This window comes from Strix aluco, chromosome 18 (genome assembly GCF_031877795.1).
Source record: "Strix aluco isolate bStrAlu1 chromosome 18, bStrAlu1.hap1, whole genome shotgun sequence".
NCBI classification, from domain to species: domain Eukaryota; kingdom Metazoa; phylum Chordata; class Aves; order Strigiformes; family Strigidae; genus Strix; species Strix aluco.
In genome coordinates, this window is record NC_133948.1 from 4,730,120 (window position 1) to 4,746,927 (window position 16,808).

The window sequence follows — 16,808 nt, forward strand, 5'->3', positions numbered from 1 at the left end:
CGAACCCACCCTCCCGGGAGAGCCCGGCAGAGGGGAGCCTCGAACGCCACTCAGTTCTCAGTGCAAAGGTTCAGTAAACATTTATTTTAAGCTTTGTCACAATACCATAGTCGATTTGTGAAATTGGTCTACAAATATTTAACTACATAGTACATTGATTTGGTGGTCAGATAAGTAATAAATAAAGGCATGTATAGCTCTGTAAAAAATAAGTCTGATCTATTTGTAACTACTTAACATCATTATCAGTAGAATCTAATATTTCCCTATAGATCATATGCCAAAAGTATACATACATCATCTCTTCAGACCAAATTATTTTTTACATAAACACAATTGTACAAACTTAAACACTATAGTCTTGAAATCTGATGTACAAAACAGGATGTGAAATCACCAACATCAGTGCCGCTAACGAGCGCTACCATAGCAAATACCACTTCTGATCAAAAGGAAAAGGTCAACTTTTAAATGTGCTGTCATCACAGTTCAATGGAATTATCCAAAAGTTTAAAATACATGCGGATACAATAAAACCTTTTATTTTTCCCAGACAAAGAGAACTTATGGTCATTTACATCATTAGCTGCCAAAATACGGATCAGTACGTGAGGCAAATCACACTTAAAAACTTCTACGCCATCGAAGAGCTAAGGTTGATACTGGTCTATTTTCCACACAAACGATGCAACAAGTCTGTAAAAGCAAATCACGATTGGAAGGACGCACTAGTAAGTACAGCACTGAATTACACCAGATTGGATACATTGTACTCTGACACCCAATACCACTTTTAAAAGCGTTACATTCCGAATACGACAGATCAGTTATCTATAGGCGAGGCGTGTACTCCCAAAGAAATTGCTACCGATGTTAGCGTTGCAAAAATGTGAATGTATCGAAAATACTACAGTAGTTTCAAATATTAGGTCTTAAAGTACAAAGTTTAAAACGCTTAAGACCCCACCGGAATTTCTGATGCTGGACAGTCTGGAGCCCACCTTAAACGCTTACGTCAGAGCGACGTTTTTTTCAAGTAGCGGCGGCAAACGGGCAGGTCAAGGCAGAGGAACCGTTCCTGTTCCAGAGGAGCAGGCGGAGGAGGGGAGGACGGGGGGCGCCTCCCCCACCCCGCTGCGCCCCGGAACCCCGTGCCACCGCAGGAGCGGCGGCCAGGCCCGACGCCGAGGGAGCGGATGCCGGAGGAGTGCATAGACGCTGCTGCCCACCTTCGACTGAGCGGTCAGAGCAAAAGGCTGGGAGCTGCGAGATCTGGGGTTTATTCCCATTTCTGCCACCGACTCGGGCAAGTCTGTCAAATTCTGCGTCTCGGCTGCCCCGTGAGTGACACGGCGATACCTGCCCATCTCCGGGAACTGGTACGAGATGCTCCCGCCAACGGCAACACAAAAGCAGCGCAACCACTGTCCCTGGAATGAGTTCTAAAAATCAGAGCAAAAACCTCGATGGATAAACTAGGTGACTTGATATGGAAAATATCTGTAAAAGGTATTTACAAAAGTCGAAAGAGATTAAATACAATACCACATTCATGTCCCAAAAGCGCTTTCACTACAGTGCATGTTTAAAAATACAGAGCATTTTTAAAGTATATATATTGAAGGTTAGATTGTGCTTTAAAAAAAATCATTACTTCTGAATCTGACTAACATGAAAACTGAGTGCTGGGAAAAATACTGATTAAAAATATCCAATTTTATATATACCGCTTTTCACATAACATTTTGCTATACATGGGATGCAAGTAAATATAAAAATACTTTTTTCCAAGCAGCAGGGTGATCAAAATTAAGAGTATTCATATAGGAGGGCTGATTTTACAAAACTAAGATACATGATTAGAGCAAGACAGGGAGAAACTATAATCCAAATTGACTTTTATATAGTATTTTAAAAGAAATCTTTATCATAGACAACTCTTAATATATAAACGATTCAGTATTTTTATCTTCAACATTAAATATGGATTACAGAAAATACAATCTATGCAAAACTGACTCATGCACGTAGTCCTACAGAAGTCAATGGAGCTGCTTACACGAGCGAGGTTTGCAGACTTTGGTCCTCAGGCCTCAAATTTAGCAAAACGCATAAAGACCCGACAAAGCTTTGCTAATCAATTGCTCATTTCCAGGTTGGTGTTTCAGCCCAGTCCTCTGTGCACAACAGAGGGAAAACCGAGTTTACAGGGAAGACTGTAATACTATGGAGAATGAGCTGTAAAATGGAATATACTGGAATTTACATTTTCACCTTTACAAAGCGGACTATTTGTTGCCATAGTACTTATCTGTTCATGGGAAAGATATTAAGTTACCAAAAGCAGTTACTTCGCAACTCTAAATGTGTATTTCTTGAAAAATGGGGTGCAGGGGGATTTACGGATGACATAAAAAATCAAAATGGATTACAACAGTGCCAACTGCATATGAGCTTCAACTGTGTTGAACTTAAGTGATCACAGTTTGGAGTAAAGGCCATTAACATGGGTTTTAAACTAATCCCTCGTGTAAATGTCACATACAGCCCAGAAGAGGTTAGGCAAGTAACACACATTTTAAGAAGAGTATTAAACTTCAGCATAAAGAGAAAAATAAATTCACCCCACAGATACATTCAGTTAAGCATCACATCCAACAAAAGCTCTACCCTGGGGAACAAGGCGGCGAAGACCGAGCGCCCAGCTGTGCTCAGCCGCCCTGGCCAGTCCCGCCGGAGCCCGGATCACCTACTCCTGTTTGTTCCCCTTCCTTCTCAGCCAGGCCCTGGCACAGACCAATTTTTGTTGCGTTTTCTCTTTGTTCACTCAGACATTACGGAATACGTAGTTCTTCAGCTGTGGTCCAGTTCACCTCCCGTGCTACCTATACTGTGCTCATCACTACGGTTTAGATGCGTCCCCTCCCTCCCCCCTTTACACCCCTGAACTCTCTAGGTTACCGAGTTAAACCACTTACCGGACTTTCTTCCCTGAGGTTACTTTTGTTTCAATGCATTTCAGCAAACCTTACAAAGCCAGTGGTAGTATACCAAGCTATCTTAGGTTACAAATACATAGAATCCTTCAAAGTAAAAACGGCTTCAAAGCTCCTGCATCACTTTGAAATGGGACTGTTTAATACACCCTTCTCATAAGGTGACTCGCTTTCCCCAAAACCCAATATAGTGAGGACACAGACTTCAAGCAAAAAGCTTCTATAAAACTATTACAATTTTAGAAAAAAATCCAGATCTTCCTGAAGATAATTTATTGCCGCTTATTGGTCCTGAGAAAGCTTTAAGCAACAATACATTTGCAAGTGTTTTAACTGCTGCCTTTTTTGAGAAGGTACGTGGGTCCTGAGATTAAAAATCATGTTTCGTTCTATGCACTTATGCTTGGAAAACGCTTCACTGTGAAGATCAAATATGAAATAATTTGCCATGCTACATCTCCTCCCTTTGTGTCAATTTATTAAAACTGATTTCCTTTCAAACACCAAACTAAAGTTCTCAAGATGAAATGCAACGAAATAATGCCACACGTGCACTTCTCAATTCCTCATCCTGGACCGGCATTTAAGGACTTCAAATTTATGAAATCTTCCTTCTCCCTTACTCCCCACCTCCTATTAAAAGCTATGGTGTGAATTTTTTGGCCTGGATACCAGAAAATTCCTCATCTGATACTCTATGAAAGGCAACTTCAAGGCAATGAAATAAGCCAACAAGAAAACAAAAACATTCGCAACTTTGAAAAAAAAAAATGCGGACCCACAGCAGTTACTTCTCAATGGAAGTGTTTGGTAGCTTGAGATTTTTTTTTTCTTTTTAACTTTTTAAGTGTCAAATTTGCATATGTTTAACTCAATTTCAATATTTGAAAGACTACTCAATTTGCTTTTATAAAAACTTTACAAAAGATGTTTTTAAATGCTTGTAAAAGTAAGCGTTTATCTACTGAGAAAATTCTAGTACTGGATAAAACTCTCTGAATATACAGCTGAATTTTTTAAATGTGTTTTTTTTCCTACAAGTATAATGGCTGAGTGTATAATCTAGATAAATTAGTCTTACACATGATGAAAAGTTATAACTTTGCGCACTTTTTACCATGTGATGTTTTGTTGCTTTGTAACTTCGAACGAGACAGTGCTTAGGAATTTTCTAGAGCTGGTGTACAGTGGTCTATAGGGGTTGGTTCATTGGTCACTGCCTCTGTCCAGGTTTTCAATCACCCGAGAAAGACGTATGTTCAGAAGTCTGATCTGACTGTCGAGGTGGTCCATCTTCTCCTCAAGGCTGCTGTTGCTGTTTCTTCTCCAGTAAAATCCAACTGGCCCCGTCATGAAGTAGACTGCTACAACAAAGCAGAGAGGCAGGACTGCGTGTTCCGGGTCACCTTCATACTTCTGGAGGATGTACACACACGAGAGAGTGAAAAGGGCAACTCTTGCAATCCAGAAAAAGCGACCAAACAGCATGTGCAGGAGATAGAAGAAGAATCCGAGGAAGAGAGATAAAAACCAATAGGCAAGTAAAATGGCACCAATCAGCAGAAGAGCACGGGTCGGGTTGTTGGCAATTGCTGCTGGGCTGAAATAATGAGTCAGGTTGGAGGCTGAAAAACAAAGGAAAATTTAGAGTATTAACGAGCGCATGCCAAAGTGGTAAGGGTATAAAACGCAAGCACAGCTTCCCAGGGTCATGCAGTGGGGTCACGGCGGTGTTTTCTGAAGTAAGGGGTAAAGCTAGTTCATCCATTTCTGGATGGACCTTCTTCAAACCACTGGCTCAGCACCAGCGATGCAATTGTAGGAATTCCTTTAAAGCAGAGATGCTAAAGGTTCTTTAAAGACAAACTACTGTAGGGCCTAAGGTTGAAGCTCATACTAAGGCTAAAGATCCTGCTTTGTAAAAGTTATATTCTAAAGGCTCTCAATTGCACCTTTCCTTCTTCTAGTCCTCCTTTACTTCCCTGTACCGTTCCTGGCCGTGTGCATCCATTTAACGAAGACACCAAGAAACCAGCCATGACTTGTAATGCCTTTTACACGGAATGGCTGGTTTCAGTCCTCCTGTTTGAAGGTACTAATGGCAAAATCAAAGCCATGTGAAGTGGATAGAGATACCACCGATGGATGTTTAATGCAGCAGGGTAAAATGCAATTATTTTCCCACTCGGCCTATGCTGGTAAACATTGATAAAGGCTGATATAGTTCAAGAGTTAACAGGCATAACACTTACCATCGATTCCAAGAACATCTAACAAATCAGTCCATATTCTCCAGAATGTATCCATTAATATATCCACCCCATTCACAAACCTCTCTGTCAACCTTGAGAAAAACTGAGAAATAAAATTGGAAATTAAAAAAAAAAAAATCCTCAATTCCTTAAACACACTTTGAGACTTAGTAGTCACGAGTAGAATTAAAATTCATTAAACAAGAATTGCAGGCTATTTTGAAGTCCTCAAAGAAACAAAATGTAACTCTGCAAATGCTTTTTACCTCATAAGTTTACTTATTACAATTGTCCTTACCCTAAGTATTTTGGCATGTAAATGTATATGTTGACGGGATTTAAAAATGCACTTTATTAGCTTTACCATTGTTCTGAAGTTTAAAGAAAGCACTGCTACTAGCAATGGACAGGTTGGACAGGGCTTTGAGCAACCTGGGCTAGTGGAAGGTGTCCCTGCCCGTGGCAGGGGGTTGGAATTAGATGATCTTTAAGGTCCCCTCCAACCCAAACCATTCTGTGATTCTGTGACATTGGTAAAGCAAACCAGAGAACTACTTTTATCAAGCAACTGAGAGATGTCCCCAGCATCCACCCAAACGTCTCAAATGCATTTACAGGTCAATTTAACAGTATTATCTCTTCCTACTGGCTGAGGAGAGAAGGCAGAGAGGAATGTATAGGTCCGTCTGCCTGCATGCCTTATTTCCTGCAAGTTCCTATGTGGCCCCGCAAACACAGGATGCTCTGCTGATGCAGACAGACCGTATTTCAGTTGGAGGGCTCCTCGCCGACAACGGTCTGCCCTGGCCGCCTCCCCCACCTCAAATAATCTTTATTTAGAAATTTCTTTTATTAGTATTTTTCGCAGTTTGCGCCACGCCAAGTCTCGCCTCCCGTTTTTCTTCCCCAAAGCAACGCTCCAGCCGTTCCGCCGCCTCACCCACGGCCGGGCTCGCACAGGAGATGAGGCCGCCGCGGGTCCAGCGCCGAGCACCGCACCGGGGCGGCGGGGAGGGGGCGGCCAGCCGCGGGGCTCTGCCGCACAGAACCGGCCGGTCCCCCCGCTCCGGGGTGCAACGGCGCGGGGAGAAGGCGCGAAGGGGAAGGGAGAGAAGGGCTTGGGGGTGGGGGGGAAGCGGCCGGCGCCTCACCTTCTGCAGGGCCCGCACGTTGTCCTCGCCGAAAAGGCCGCTGATGCCCTGATAGAGACCGCTGGCAGCGCGGCGGAGGCTGTTCTGCTTCTCGGCTCCGCGGCTCCGCGCTGCCCAAGCCCCGGGTCCGGCCGTGCCGCCCAGCAGCAAGACGAGGAGCAGCAGCAGCAGCGCCGGCAGCCGCCCCGCCGCCATGGCCGCCCGCGCCAGGCAGCGCCGCGCTCCTGGCGCCGCCTAGAGGCCGCGCCGACACCTCCGACGCCTTCCGGGGGGGGGGGTAGTGCGGGAGGGGGCACCCCCCCCCCAAACCAATCAATCTATTGAAATCACAAAATAATAATGTAGGTTTTCCTGTACTGCCCCCCGCCGAGCCAAAAAAGGTCCACTCAAGTCTATTGCTGTGGTCAGCGCCCAGCGACCTGTCCCGGGATTCAGCTTGTCCCGGTTTAAAACCAGTGCCGGGACTGAACCTGCTCCAGAATTTGACCTGTCACAGTATTTCACCTGGAACAGGCGAAATTTTATAATTAGTATAAAATTATATATATTTAATATATAACATATATATTCATATTTAATAATCCACCTGGCAAAATTGTTTTCCCTACTGCCTAATCAGGATTTTATAATTAATATCAAAATAGTATCAGAAAATTTATAATTAATATACAATTATATATATTTAACATATATCATATCTATTCATATTAATAATCCACCTGGCAAAATTGTTTTCCCTACTACCTCATCAGGATCTCATAATTAGTATCAAAATAATATCAGAAATTTTATAATTAATATAAAATTGTATATATTTAACACATAATATCTATTAATATTTAATAATCCACCTGGCAAACTTGTTTTCCCTACCACCTAATCAGGATCTCATAATTAATATCAAAATAATATCAGAAATTTTATAATTAATATAAAATCATATCTATTTAACATATTATATCTATTAATATTTAATAATCCGCCTGGCAAAACTGCTTTCCCTGCTACCTAATCAGGATTTCCCAGGCCCGCTGGCTGTCAGCGTGTGCCTTCGAGAAGGTTCTGGCTCCGCTCTCCCCGTACCCTCCGCCCGGGAGGTGCAGACAGGGATCCCCGCTGGCCTTCGCCCTCTCGCAGCGCTCTCAGGCACCCTGTGCTCCAGCGCCCTGCCCCGCTCCGCGGCCTCCGCTGGACCCTCTCCAGCACCGACACCCCTCCGGCAGCGTGGAGCCCAGACCTGGGCGCGCTACGCGGGCGGCGGTGTCGGAAGGGCCAAACCGAGGGGCAGGATTGTGCCCCTCGACCTGCCGGCTGCGCTCTTCCTAACGCAGCCCGGGATGCTCTTGGGCTTCTTTGCTGCAAGGGCGCACTGCTGACTCATGGTCAACTTTCTCGGCCCCCAGATCCTCTCCTGCGGAGCTTTTAAATTATTCAGCTGTTCATGTGGGCTCTCGAGACTCCTCACAACCTTGACGGAGTACAGCGAGCTGCCTCGCCTGCGCGGGTATCCCTCTCCGAGGAGATTCCCGGGCGCGATCTCCAAATGACAAAGCGAATAGAGAAGTCTAATGTCGCAAAACAACATCTCTCTTTTCAGTGCACTATCAACTTCAGGTCGAGGGATTCTGACGGTCTCTCGTGTCCTTTACCCTCGAGAAGCCCCGACTCAGATGTAGAATTCAGCACATTTAATGGTGCTACTCCCTCTTCTGACAGGCTTTATGTTGGTTTTTCCTGATTAACCATGCTAACAAAAGACCAGTTGGGAAGTATAAATCAGACAATGTTATCAGCTCCTTCTGGGTAGTGAAACCCAGCCAGGATGTTAGCAGAGCGAAGTAAGAATCCCCAGGAGACAGAGAAGCACTTTACTGCCTCCAGAGCACATTCTGATTCATCGTTAATGGACAGGAGCCTGAGCTAGACAAACCAGGAACACAATGATGGGAAGATAAAAACAGATCCATAGGTTTGCAGTGTAGATTCTGCATCAACTGACGACGTAAGCTGGGACAGAAAATGTTTGCTAAATTGCCCAACGGTAACTTCAAGGCACGGGGGGGATCCCAACACCCTCCCCAGAGCTTCTTGTCGTGCTGGGGAAGGTACAGGCGGCCTGTGACCACGCCTGCGCACCCTTCAGGAACTCCGCTCTGAAAATCACAGGGCAGAGATCTGCTTTTACCAGCTCCCTCCTGGGGAGTTCCTGCAGAGTCAGGGGTGCAGCTTGTAGCTCTCCCAGTCACTGGAGTAACTTGAAATACCTCTTTCTGATTTTGTACCCTGTGTACTGGATGTTTAAACACCATGGCTCGGCCTAAGTCTTGTTGCTGAGTAGTTGAGAAGACATCCAGAATATGACATCTTTGCTGTGGCCTTCTTCCCAGTTTTAGTCTGGCCAAAACACTTATTTTCACATTTAGCAGAATGGCCTAGACCTTTTAGCATTTATTTATATGTGGCCCTGAAAGGGTTGGGCCCAGATCCAAGAAGGTACTTAGGATCTTACTTGATTTCAGTGGGATGTAGATTCTTTATGTATTTATAAATGGTGCTTTCAATCTCTTTTTAGGTGATCCTGAAGTTGCTGATATGTGAATAGCTGCGTATGTTCTGAAGTCCATCTCATACTCTTCCAGAAGGGGTTGGTAACTGATGACAGGTATTTTTGAGGTTCTTAGGAGGTTTCTGGTCACCCGCCCTCAGCGTCGTGCTGTGCCTAGACCCCCAGCACACAGTAAAGTGTCTGCTTCTGGGGCATTTCTTGCATGTAAAGAACCTTGCGGTACAAAACCACGACAGTAATGTAACTGTCATGAGTGTTGTTTTCTGTGCCAGTTATAATTCTTCAATTTGCTTCCAGTTGGCATGGCCTTCTCTGGGTCCCCTTGTGCTGTTTCTGGTCCGATGGGTCTTGTTTCTATGAATTTGGGGACGTTCCTGTTTCTCTTCATGAGTTTCCATCGTGGGATCCCTTCAAAATCACTTCTGCAAAGTGCTTGTTGTTTCTTTCCACCCATTCTTTACAGGGGCTGAGAGGCCTGTTTTAGTGGCTGCCTTTGGAAGCCTGTGCTCAGGGCTGTCCTTCATATGAGGTCAGGATAATTTGGGAGTCTTCCCTGGTATTTAATTGATTTCCTGACCTGTCTCCATGAGCCTATTTCAGGTACGTTCATCTCTCCAAATCCACAGCTCTTATGAAACTACACAGTATTTCACCCTTCTCATTTAAATAAATGAAATCATGTCTGCTCAAAGAATACATTGCATCATGGTATGAAATATTGATCTCAGCCACATTGAACATTTTAATTAGGACAACTGGGAGGTTTCCAGAAAGATCCTCTGATAAGGGTCTTACTGTACAGAAGAAGCATGAGTGTACTGCTCTCTTTCCTGATCTGCACTAGAAGCCGCATAAGATGTCTTAGTTGGATATAGGGTTTAACAATCTGAACAGCATTTAGAATAAATTGGGGTTTTCTAGATGTCAAAGTTTTAGCAGATCATAGGATTCTCTCTTTTAAAATAATTTTTATGTTGAAAAAAACGGCATAGCCTTAAAGAAAGCCAACTGTGTTACTGTGGATCAGTCCTTAACCTCACTGACCCTTGTTTTTCTGTCTTTACTTCATCTCACAGCTGATTGCTTTATGACTTGTCATTTTAGGCCTTTTCTCTTCATGTTTTGCTGCTAGCTCTGTGAGGCTTTTCTTGCAGTGTGCCACTGCTTCTTTTCTTCTTTTCACTTCCGCCTTCTCTTTTCTTTCTTCTTCTATTTCTGCAAATGCTTTTGATTTTGATTCTGGTTACTTGTACTCCTGCCACCATGTAGAGGTTGCAGAGATCATGGATGTCAAGTGAGCCAGAAGTTTCTTGTTCTTATACAGACTCATTAAACAGCTGGTGACCACTCTGAATACAGGGTTTTTAAAAAACTTTCCAAAATCTTTAGATTTCCTAATCCAGGTTTTGGATCAATGGATCAGGCCTCAGCATACTGCACAGATTGCTGTTATTATGAAACTTTTATCTCACAGGTCCATGCATTTCATCACTTGTTTTAATTTCACAGGCTGACTGCAGATCAGTTACCTCAGAAACCACAAATGAGGTAGTGCCATCATTATTACTGTCAATCAGTTCTGAAGCATCTTTTGAAGGCCCTCTAATCTAATCTAAAGAGCAAACATGATTTAATTTTTAACCTATTATTACTAATAGTCAGTATAAAGCAAGTCTTAAAAAGATTTGGAAATGGTCAATTCCAGTTAACCTTATTCAGGCTATTTTCCTCCAGCTATCCTAATCTAGTCTCCAAACTATTTTTAGTAGTCACTGCAGTGCTTTTAATGCCCATTTTCTCGTTAAAGGCTTATTTCCTTTTCCTTCTTTTTCTTCCCATTTTTCCAAAGTCACTTTTGAGGGAAGGAAAAACCAGTTTGGGTAAGGCAAAACTGGAACGAGGGCAAGGAACATGGAAGCATAACCCCCTCTAAGTAAGGGTGCAATAGTAAAACTGCTGTTAATAAATGAGAAGCTCTGTCAGGCTTTCCTAAAAGCCCAAGTTTTATCACCAAATTCCCAGTACATCCCTTCCTCTTTGCACAGTAAGTGGGTCAGTCCATTTTAAACTATGCCTTTTTCAGCTCAGTGAGAGGATTTTTGGGTCCCTTCTCAGGTGATTTAGCTGCGCATTTTCTTTTTAGATGCACAGGTTGCTTTGGGTGAGGGAAGGCTGCTGCTTTTTTATCTTAAAACGGGTAATATCGGCGCGGCCGCAGCGTCACGCCGGGGCCGCCTCAGCGCTGAGGGGAATCACTGCGCGCCCCTGCCCCTTCCCGCCGAACAGGATGAGAGCTCTCCTCCGATTGGGCACACCTCCCTCTGAGCCAGTCGCTCATTGGTGGATAGGGAAGAGGGTTTGAGAAACCTTCGCGCCAATTGGTTTTTGAGGGTGTCAGCTCTTCCGCCGTCAGCCCAGCCGCGAGCAGAGCGGGCTCTGGGCTGATGTGGGACCAGGCGCGTGGCAGCCAATCAGGCGCGCCGGCGTCGCGGCCGCCGTGCGCCGCGCGGGATCCGTCCGCAGCGCGAGGCCGGCCGGTCCCGCGCCGCCTGAGGGGCGGTGGCGGCGGTGCTGGCGGTGCTGGCGGGGGGTGGGGGGGGCGCGGCCTCGCCGCCGCCCTCCTGAGCGAGGAGACGGCGGGGAGCGTCGGAGCTGGGGCTGCCTCGGGGCCGCTTCGGGGGGCCTGGTGAACCGAAAGTGTGATAAAATGGGAAATTACAGATTTACTCGCTGTGCTCGCTGGGAGCGCCTCAGTGCTGGCCACGACCGCTTCACCGCATGTTTGCGTCAGGTGTAATTGTCAGAGAACTGTAGAAAACCTGACCATAAGCTCACTTTTACGCCCCAGAGCAGGCCAGGCTGTACATCAGTCGGGGGTAAGTAGATGCAGAGGAGACGCCTCGCAGAGAGGCTGTGGTGCGGTACAGCAGGTAATACCCTCGTCAAACCTGACCCTGACGGCTGCACCGTGAGGCTTTATGTCCCAAGCCAGTAGATATCCACACCGATTAACGCTGTTGCCGTAATAAATGTCTTCACAACCCCAAAGGCCAAAATACAAAAGTTACCTTTTCTGTGGGTGTGCAGAGAGCGGGTTTCGATGTGGTTTGTTTTCTCTACCACAGGTTGTGGCTCCCAAGCGCCGCAGAAATAGTGAAACACTCAGGGCCTGGGTGCTGGAGCACGTGTCCCACCTCCCTCCTCATCTCGGGGCTGTGGCAGGGGTGTCCCTGCCGCCGGTCTCACACCTCCACTGCTGCCGAGGCAAGAGAGGCACATCAAAGCAGACAGTGTCTCCTGATCACACCCCCAGCCTCCCCTGGTCCCCCAGGCTCTGGTGAGAGTTATTTAAAAATATGCTGTATGGAAGGTCTTTCTGGAGGCAAAAACTGCAGGATTGGCCAAATCATGTTGCCATGGCCCGCAAATTTAATAAAGTAGTTGTATTCCTGTAGCACAAAAATCTGAATGACATTTATAGCAAGTACTCTACATGTATTTTACTTTCATATTTACACTGTATGCCTTAATTTACTATCAAATCCTTACTTTTGAGGCTTCTATGAGTTAGAAGGGAAATCATGACCTTGAAAATAAGTTACATAAGCAGCACGAATACACAGTGCCTTGTATTATGAAGTACTTCATTACCACCACTTCTTGGCTAAAATGGGCTGTTGTGACATAGCAGTTGTCAATAAGAGACAGACCTCATGGTTTGAAAGATGAGAAGCAATCGATTTTAATCCGAGGTGCAAGATACGTAGGCAGAAAGTGTTACAAAAGCGTAGCCGGGACAGCGAGGCTATGGAAAAATACATTTCTTGCCTCATTATTGGGTCAAAGACATTTGTCAGCCGGGACTTCTTCGGACCTCTCTGGGATGAAAAAAAAAATAAATCAAAGCGGCGGTAATTTTGCAGAGACCCGTTGAAAAGCGCGAAGCGACGGTTCCTCCCCGGAGCCGACAGCGCGTTTGGTGACCTTCAGAGGTGACAGAGACCCCAGCGGCGGGTCGCGGGTGCCCCGAGCGCCCGGCGGGGCGGCTGTCGGCCGTGCCCTGACCGGCCGCCGCGGCCGGGATCTGCCGTTTAGTCCTGTCACAGCCGCGGGGGCTCCTGTCACGGAGGAGACCGCCGGGTCGGGGCTGCCCCGGGAGGGACAGGAACCGGCCACTCGGCGGGAGGGGCCCGGGGGGGCCGCTGTCTCCTGAGGTGACAGGAGGCGGAGAGCCCCGCCGCCCTGAGGGGCCCCGCCGCCGCCGCTGGCTCGGCCGTGCCGTGGCCGGGCGCCAGCCGCGCCCGCCCCCCATTCATTCCGCACCGATCGCGCCTTCCGCCGCTCCCCTGAGGGAGCCGGGGGGTGGGGGGACACCGCCCCGCTCTCCCGCCGGTGGCGGAGCCGCGCCGCCCCGCCGTGCTCGCCGCCCCCTCGGCGGGCGGGGCGCACCGCCCCGCACTCTTTTCTGTGCGGCGGAAGGGTTAGGGAGTGAGGCGGCCGGTCGGGCTCGGCGGCCCTTAAAGCGCGCACCCGGGGGAGGGGCCGCGCAGCCGGGCTGAGGGCAGGCGCGGGCCGGGCGCGGTGTCGGCGCTCCGCGGGACGTAGGGTTGTTTGGTCGGTCGCTTTGCTCGTTTGCCCCCCGCCATGTCCCGGGAGCCCGAGATCATGGAGTCGCAGGTGATGTGGGAGCCTGACACGAAGCGCAACACCCACATGGACCGTTTCCGCGCCGCCGTGGCCAGCAGCTGCGGGCTCCGCCTGGGTGAGCGGCGGGCGGGGGCGGGCGGGGAGGCCCTCGGGCTCTGCCTGGGGCTGGTGGGGCTCCGCGTTCCCGCGGCGGGGCTGTGCGCCGTCCGCGTACCCAGGAGAGGGGGGCGAGGTGCCCGCGGGGCCCCCGGGGCAGGAGGGGGCGAAGCGGTCGGGGCTGCGAGTGGGATGCTCTGGTTGTGCCTGATGGGGAGGCCTCCGGCGCAGCATCTCGCTGAGCGTGAAGGTAGATGCTGATGGGAAATGCAAACAGCCTTATCTGCTAGTGGTGCTGCTGCTGGATGGCAGCCCAGGCAGCGCCGGCACTGGTACCTGCTGTGAGCTCCTGACCGCTCATGTGCGTGTGGCTGAGGTCCTGCTGGCAGGGATTTCCTGCGGTGAGTAGCGATATTGAAGTGACTTAATGTTTTAAGGGGATGTGGGAAGAAGGGATCACTGCTGTCATGGCTGAGAGGTTAATACAAGCCTTAATGTGGTGCTGTAACAATGTATGTCTGAGATTTGAGTTAAGGCTGTGCTCATCTTTGTTCATGAAGAGTATATTTTTGTAATATTCAAGTATGCTGGGAGGTAAAAGGTGATGTGTAAGTTGTTTCAGTGGTGGAAGCTAAGGCTTTTTTTGTGGTGCATCTGCTTAAGCTCTTGAACTTCAAGCTCTGTGTCATGCACATTCAGAAATACCTGTGTCGGTGAGTAGGTGTGTGGTCCTTTGACTTGGAAACAACCTGTCAACTTTGAATTTAGCCCTGCTTTGAGGAGGGGGTTGAGAACCTCCAGAGGTGTCTTTCAGCCCAGACTGGTCTGGCTTTTCAGTGGCTGTGAGCTGTAGGTGGTGTCTCCAGGGTGTCGGGAGTCAGCGGTGCTGGCTGTGTGGGCTCACTCACATCATGCACCAGGTGGATGTCAGTGCATGTGGGGGGTCAAACCCTCCAGTCCTAACTCGTTTCATGCTGTCTCTTCTCCCCAAGTATTTGGGGACCAGGTTGCTTATGGAGGGAGTAGTTTTGGCAAGTGGCCTGACAAGTTTGTCAGTCCAGTATAAATGTGTCTGCGATACAAGCAGAGATATTCTGGTGTAGTAGCAATATATCTAGTGCTTCTAGCAGTTCATGGAAACAACTGGAAAACACCTATACACCTTGATTGGGAACTTGCTATAATAGGCAAGCCAGGTCATTATTTTGACTCCTGGGGGATTTCTCATTTGAACACAAGTGTCTTAACTCTCCTGCCACATAGGAAATGAGTTACTACAGGATTTTAGCTAACTCCTGAGTAGAAATGTCATGTAACTGGTACTCATGATCAAGATTGAATGCAGTTTCAGATGGGCTGCCCACATTTATGGCTGTAACAACTAGAACTCTTTCCACCCCATTTTGAAGTGCCTATCTCTGTTCAAAAGTGGATTCCTGTGCTTATATAGAAACCTTTGTCAACTTCCATTAGATTTGCACTGATGTTCATTGGTCTGTGTGTTATTCAACAACTAAGAAAGGATTCTTTGTGTAACACTAAGATGTGGACTGACTGAGGAGAGCCAAGGGCAATATAACCCTTTAAATAGCATGGCTCGGCCCAGCCCTGAAAATGCAGTGACAGGATGCAATGGTTAATTGCTGAATAACAGGCCTGTGCCCTGAAGGACTTGCATGCTAAAGCTCATTTGGGGACAAACTGTATAGACAAGTATAGACTGTATAGACAAGACAGAACAAACTGTTCATCTTGCAAGAAATCAAATTAGTGGTGACTTGTAGCTTTTTGCGTTTATGAAATGATTCAGAGCATGTGGTACAATTGGTTCTTGAAGGAGGAGATGGAAGCTTGAACTTTCCTTTGGCAAAGTCTTATCCCCACACCAGCTGATGTGCAGCATGCAGAATAGTGAAGAGTAACTTGGGTGGAGTGTAAAAAAGGGTATGTAGGAGGCTGAGATTGAGGCAATATGTAGGCAAAAGATGAGTTATGGAGAAGAGTCTTTGCCTTTGCTTCTACTATATCAATAGTACCTAGGGAGTAATCTCACACTGGTGGAAATGATTGAGTGGAATAAGATGTGGAAGGGACAGACTGGGCGGGGAAACAGCTGTAGTGATCAAGTGTGAGTAGCAGTGTAGGGATGGTTTTGAATGTTTTTTTTCTCTTACAAAACTGGAAGATGTCCTCCTTGTAGGAAGAGGATGCAAAGATGACTTCTGAAGCAATCAGCTGGATAACAGGATGACAAAACAAAGATAATTGGAGAAAATGACTTTGAGTGGTTGAGCTGAAAGCATCAAATAGGAAACAGTTGGCAGAGCAGGAAACTTACTACTGTTGCTGATGGCAGATATTCAGATTTAATTTGGCTGTTGGCACAGCTTCAGACAGCATGGACATGACTTGGGAATGTCACTTTTAAGCTGGTGATGAGGAATCAGCTTCAGTTACTCATATCTAAAACTTTTACACACTGAATTTCAGTAATTAGTTCAAATTGTGGTTTTTTGGTATGCATTTCTGAAGTCACTTCATCTGTCTCACAATCATGTAAGACTTAAACTGCTCATTTCCATGTTTTTAGTGCCAGGTCATGGTTTTGATGTCTAGCTAGTAAACATTTTGTTTCACTTTATTCATGCTGTTTTAGCATGAAAAGGTAGGCAGCAGTATATCAGACCTCTTATTTATTGAGGAACAACACATGCTTTTGTTGTAACAGTGCTGTTGATACTGCAGTTAGATGAGTGCATCTGGTCTCCGTGTTACCGTGCTGTCAGAGGTCTGTGGTCCCGGACTAGAACCATACAGCAAATGTCTCTTGTCAGGAAGACTTGTTTATCTTTTGCTGTATGAAAGCATCGTGTTGATGATATGATAGGGAGTGGAAGTGTCAGCAAGCAGGACTCTGTCCTGCTGTCTCATTTTCAATTTAGCTGATGCTGGGGTAGATGTTGCACAGTGTTACTACAAAAGGGCCCTATCTCTGTGGTGGCAAATGGCTTGTAACACAGTCGGGTGAAATGAAGCCATCTGTTCAAGTAAACTATTTCTGTTGATGCCATAGTCACTTGCCTTGAACAGAGAAGTGATC

General features: G+C 46.8%; 2 protein-coding genes across 2 annotated transcripts in view; one reads left to right on the forward strand and one right to left on the reverse strand.

The window, feature by feature from the left end:
- Positions 1-64: 64 nt before the first annotated feature.
- On the reverse strand, positions 65-6,612 carry BRI3BP (BRI3 binding protein). The gene is made up of 3 exons (XM_074844175.1): positions 6,400-6,612; positions 5,249-5,351; positions 65-4,621 (listed from the first exon to the last, which is right to left on the reverse strand). The coding sequence occupies exons 1-3, from the start codon at positions 6,592-6,594 to the stop codon at positions 4,203-4,205; spliced, it is 717 nt and encodes a 238-aa protein (XP_074700276.1). The 5' UTR covers positions 6,595-6,612; the 3' UTR covers positions 65-4,202.
- A 6,889-nt stretch (positions 6,613-13,501) lies between these two features.
- Positions 13,502-16,808, forward strand: part of AACS (acetoacetyl-CoA synthetase) — a 44,020-nt gene continuing 40,713 nt past the window's right edge. Inside the window, exon 1 of the mRNA XM_074844328.1 lies at positions 13,502-13,727. Coding sequence (XP_074700429.1) covers positions 13,610-13,727 — 118 coding nt within the window. The 5' untranslated portion in view covers positions 13,502-13,609. The remainder of the gene's footprint in view (positions 13,728-16,808) is intronic.